Here is a 5,370-nt window from a genome sequence, read left to right on the forward strand (position 1 = left end):
ATATATATATATATATATGTAGAAGGGTTTAGATGAGAATACCTTCATTTTATACGAAGATGCAAGAGTGCCCTTTTTGTTAGTCAATCACATGTGATATTGTAGTCTATCACATGTGATACTAAATTAGAGGTGTGAGCCAAGTCGCCCGCACACTACTAGGTTCCCTCACGAGTATTATCACATATGATAAGGGTGTTTTAGTGTTTTCGTAAAAGGAAAGTATTCTCATTTGAACCTCCACCGGCGTGTGTGTGTGCATGTAGGCATAGTAGCTCTAATTACACACATGTATATTTATTATTTGAATTTAATTCTCATTAATTATGTTATATCATAAGAAAGTTATAAGGGTATCAAGAGTTAGAAGGGTAGATCACTTCTAATTCACAAAAGAACAACAAAATTCTTGACCTCCTTTCCTGTTTCACCATCCTACGTAATAAAAAACATTCACAAGGTTTGTACATCGTCAAACTAAAATGATATAACAAACCAATCAGATTTATCAACAAGGACGGAGTGACCCTTTCTCTTTCTCACACCATTTGTGTGTGAAATGTGAATGGTAGATACGACCAAAACAAGCCTTTTTGTCTAAATTAGTTGTGGGTAGGCTAAAATGATATTAAAACAAATCAACCCATAAGCAAGCATACAAAAGTCACCACCGTAAGAGTTCTATGAAATGAACAGCATCCTACCGAAGGGTTGTTGGCCTAGCGGCTATGCTGTTAATTGCTGCGATATCGCGGATAGCAAGACATTAGCAAAATACCGGTGGTCAGATTGCGGTTTAAATTGCGGTAGCGCAATTATCGGCGCAGTTTACCGCAATTTTGACCGATATTTAGGGTCAACTGCGTTCGACATTAATGTTACTTTTTGGGGGGTTTGGGCTTTATTTTCAGTCTCTGTTTTTAGATAGTTGGGCTTTATTTCCAGTCTTTCTTTTTTTGGGCTTTATTTTTCTTAAGTTTAATCCATTAACATAAGTTGGAAGAACTAGGTTTCTCTATCGACAACCTGTTTTAGTCTTTAGACTATCTGTTCTTCTGGGCTCTGTTTGGCGATCTCATCTGCTTTAGATGACCACGACCCACGAGTCTCGGGCTCTCAGCTTCTTGTTTCCAGCTTCTGTTCCAGACTTCCAGCTTCTAGCTTCTGTTTCCATCTTCTATTTCCAGCTTCTGTCTCCAGGTACCACGAGTCTGGAGTCTAAATTCCTAATCTTGGTTGATAAGAAAATCGAAGCAGATTGGTCAATTAAACCCCCTCTGCTCCAACTTCTGCTCCCTCTGTTTTTCTGCTCCAGTCTCCAACTTCTGAAAACTTTTAATTATTCTTGTTTTGACTTTTAATTATTCTGCAAGAGTTTGTGGATGCAAGAGATGGCCTTCTATGGTCAGAAGTATGAGAAGCAATGGGAGGTAATGAACAAGTTGGGCAAAGTACAAGAAGTAAAAGGGAGCTCCATAGGAATGATGATGATGATGATCACGTTGAAGATGAAGGGGGAGAAGGGGAAGAGTGGGAAACTACCTAATGAAGAAGTGAACGTATTAGATGATGTTGACTCAGATGCTGAACCTATTGCTTGCGATTAGCTCGTTTATGAACACTTTTCCTATTTTGCAAATGATATGTTTAAGTAGGCATATTATATATATAATTCTAAGAAATATTATATGAACCGCTATTTTTGAACCGCTATACCACCGCTATAAGCCTATAACCGCTATTTCAAATATTGGCCCTGACCGCAATTCTGTATTTTCACCGCTATAAGTTCATAATAGCATAGCCTAGCGGTATCTAGTTACCTATAATCCTAGCCTCCCTGGAGGTCGAGGGTTGAAACCTCACCCAAGGTGAGTGTGCGTGAGTATTGCCGTATATAAACATTATATACTTCAAAATGTATAGCATCTTTCGACGCACTCCTATCTAAGGATAACTCCTCCGACCACTTCGTTATTTTTCACTACATAAGGACAAATCTCTCTTGGTACAAGTCTCTTCTTCTCACAAGCCAGGAGTCTTCACGGAAACAACTGCTCTACTCCTTGAGGGTAGGGGTCAGGTAATCTCAACCCCCCCCCCCAAAAAAAAAGACCCAACCTTCGGGCGGGATGGTTTGGTTTATTCTATGGCTACAGATTATCTCACCACTAGCATTTCTACTAAACACACCTTGTGTACGTGTGGTCTTTTGGTGGCCAAACATTCAGCCCCTCAAATTATAGACATGTTAATCACACAAGAATCTTGAAGCATGCCATGATTTCCATTCACCTTGTTATCACACTTGCCACTAGGGTTCCGCTTAGCATCCCACATACTACAAAACTGGAATAACTGAATATGACCTTAAAATTAAGGCAAGTGGCATCTCATCTTTTCGAGGGGAATGGAGTATAAGATGATTTGATTGTTAAGGTCCACAAGATATCAAAACATAAGTGGTTAAGCAAAAGAGGTAGCACTTGCCAAAGAAAAACCATATTGACACAAATTTTTATTATTTTTCTATCTAATTGTATTCAGATATAATGATATTCTTCGAGTACCTTGATATCTTCAGCCATTCTCTCACTTGTAGTTAGTTGGACACCACGTTTTAGCGCAACCTTTGCAATCGAACTCCTTTCCCACAACTTAACTATTGCCGCCGCCAAACCTTGATGTTGTCTGCTTCTACCTATTCATACAAATAATCAAATATTTAAAAAGAACTCTTGGATACAATTCGTATCATAACATTTTCTTCAATTCTCCATTCGTAGGTCCCATCCTCATTTCTCTTCAAAATGGTAAATGGTATCAACGAATAGAACTTTAAAGGACAAAATGCATCAATCAATGTAACAAAGTTTCAAACTTTTCCTATTTCTTTACCACTAATGTTGTAACATTTGATGACGTGGATGACAAATTTATAGTCCATTCCACTATCGTAAACGAGTATCCACGTCATCAAATGTTACTAGATGAGCATGTTAGCGGTCAAAATGGGCATAAAACAAGAAATTTTGAAACTCAGTTACATCGATTGGAAAAAAAAATTCATCGTTACACTAAACCAAACTTTGTTGCATTTTTCCCATCTTTAAAATCTTAAGCATATAAGTTGTGTGGAGAAATGACACACCCAAAGCGAAATGTGGAGGGAGAAATCTTGCTAGCCTTCGTAAATTAGTAGCCTCCCTTCCTATAAGTGTAGCTTTCACCCCATATGGAAGTATTCTGAAAGGTGGTTGGTATCCATGGACTGTTCCTGGGAGTAAATCTGCATCCACGGGTAGGGGATCACATCCTGGCCAATCCGTGTATCTCGGCCCCAACCCCTCTAAGAGTTTGTCCACTTCTTTTTCATAGTCCAATTCTGCTGTTGATTCGGTACCTTCGTTGTCCTCATGGCCTTGTAAACCGTCCATTGAACCAGTTGTAGAATCAGGATCAGAAAAAGATGATCTTTCGGATATTTCCTTGTTATATTCACGCTTCTTTTGTCTTATAGATCGATCTATGTATCCTACGCCTCTATAGAGAGCAACCGTGCTTCCAGATCTCCAAATCACCAACCCGCCAGTTCTCCTCTAAATAGTGCAGAGTTATATCAGCAGAAGCATTATATTAACAACTAGAATACAAGTAGCTTAATAAACGTCATAAAACTATTGAGTCGAATAATTGAATCGGTAAGAGAGGATGTTATTGATGGCAAAAAAAGGTTAATGGGTCTATGAGGAAAAACCTGAACATGAAGTTTCACTTTGAAACCAATTTCAACAATGGATGCTAATGACAAATAAATTAGAACAAACAGGTTGTAACTTCGGAGTATCTTGTAAGCAATCGAGGGAAAACCCCAAAAAAAAATGAAAAAAAATTGAGGAACACCCTAATAACCGTTCATCTATAAGGTATGCACATGTGCATACATGTAATTGAAGATGTTTCATGGTTTCTATGCACGTGTGCATGTTCGTACCAAAAAATTACACTTGTATGCACATGTGCATACCGTACAGATGAATGGTCACTAGGGTGTTCCTCAATTTTTTTTTTTGCGGTTTTATATACACACACACATACAAAAGCATCCCATATCCTTAATTTTCTAGAATTGGACATACAACTATCCTTGTATCATTGATACATATTCCTACATTCTTCAACAAAAAGGTTGCTTTATTAAGTTGCATGGAAAAACATAGCAACAAGGATTGCAAGAAACTCACCTCTAATATCTCATGCATCCGTCTCATATTAAGTGCACCCGATCCTTCAATTTTCAGCTTCACAACTTCTGCTGATTTCCACTTATCCTTGATCAAAGCCACCATTTCTCGAGTAACACCAGCACCCGTGATCCTAGTCTTGTTCTTCAGCCGATAAGCTAAATTCCTCAACCTCCTTAACTCAGCCTCTGGAAGTGTCAATTCAGCCACACAAGTCTTACTTTTTTGCCTCACTGAATTCCTATTCTCTTCATCCTCAGGTGATGGCTTCTCCCATGGAAATCTCACTTTCCCATTACTACCCCTAAACACATCTTCAACACCAAGAGGTGATTCAGGCGAAAACCCACCTCTTGCATTCGGCAAAACCCCTTCCTCAATTTGAAATATATCCTCAATTGATCCCTTCTCAATTTCAATCTTTTTCTTCTCCTTAACATCATCAACATACCCAAATTTCTTCAATTTCTCCACAATTCTTTCCATCGTACTACCACTGCTACTAGCGTGTACACCATCACTATCACTATCATAACTATTTCCATAATCGGAATTCTCGTGGTCATCCCTATATCGATAATTAAACACTGTTTCAGCCTGTTTAGGCCAATTTTGCTTGTGGGTGTCATCCCATTTCTCCAACCAACCACCACTATCAGGTTTGGACTGTGAAATCGGTGATTTAGCAATCGAACCCACTTCATTCTTGTTGTTTCTAAGAACAATTTTGGACTTCTTTGGGGGGGTTCGGTTTAAATTGGCTGAATTACTCTCGTAAGATGCAATGACTTTGTGTTTGTTGAAAGGATTATAAGAGGAGTACCTGAGGGAATGGAGGCGAGTGGAGACATGGAGCTTGTACACTGAGCTGTGAAACGAGTCTAAACGAGTGGGCACCAAAGCCATGTTTTCGTGAAAGCCAACCCCAAGATATCTACTTCAATAAAACGACCTAATTGAAAGAAACAAAAATATCAAGGGAAAATTTTACTTTACCCCCCTAACTATATTTGTAATGTCATTCTTAGTCCTTTAGTTTTATTTTTTGCTAATTCAGGTTCAAGACCTGTTTGAACTTTGAAGAGGTAATTTACATTTTTATGCCTAAACTATATGTCAGTATAAG

General features: G+C 38.5%; 1 protein-coding gene across 1 annotated transcript in view; it reads right to left on the reverse strand.

The window, feature by feature from the left end:
- The window catches only part of LOC112501729 (CRM-domain containing factor CFM3A, chloroplastic/mitochondrial-like), an 8,880-nt gene extending 3,730 nt beyond the window's left edge, over positions 1 to 5,150 (reverse strand). Inside the window, exons 1-3 of the mRNA XM_025105438.1 lie at positions 4,245 to 5,150; positions 3,152 to 3,599; positions 2,571 to 2,701 (exon numbers count right to left, since the gene is read on the reverse strand). Of these exons, the coding sequence (XP_024961206.1) occupies positions 2,571 to 2,701; positions 3,152 to 3,599; positions 4,245 to 5,150 (1,485 nt within the window). The remainder of the gene's footprint in view (positions 1 to 2,570; positions 2,702 to 3,151; positions 3,600 to 4,244) is intronic.
- Positions 5,151 to 5,370: the final 220 nt, after the last annotated feature.

Source organism: Cynara cardunculus, unplaced genomic scaffold, assembly GCF_001531365.2.
Source record: "Cynara cardunculus var. scolymus isolate 2C unplaced genomic scaffold, CcrdV1 Un_Scaffold_495, whole genome shotgun sequence".
Taxonomy (NCBI): domain Eukaryota; kingdom Viridiplantae; phylum Streptophyta; class Magnoliopsida; order Asterales; family Asteraceae; genus Cynara; species Cynara cardunculus.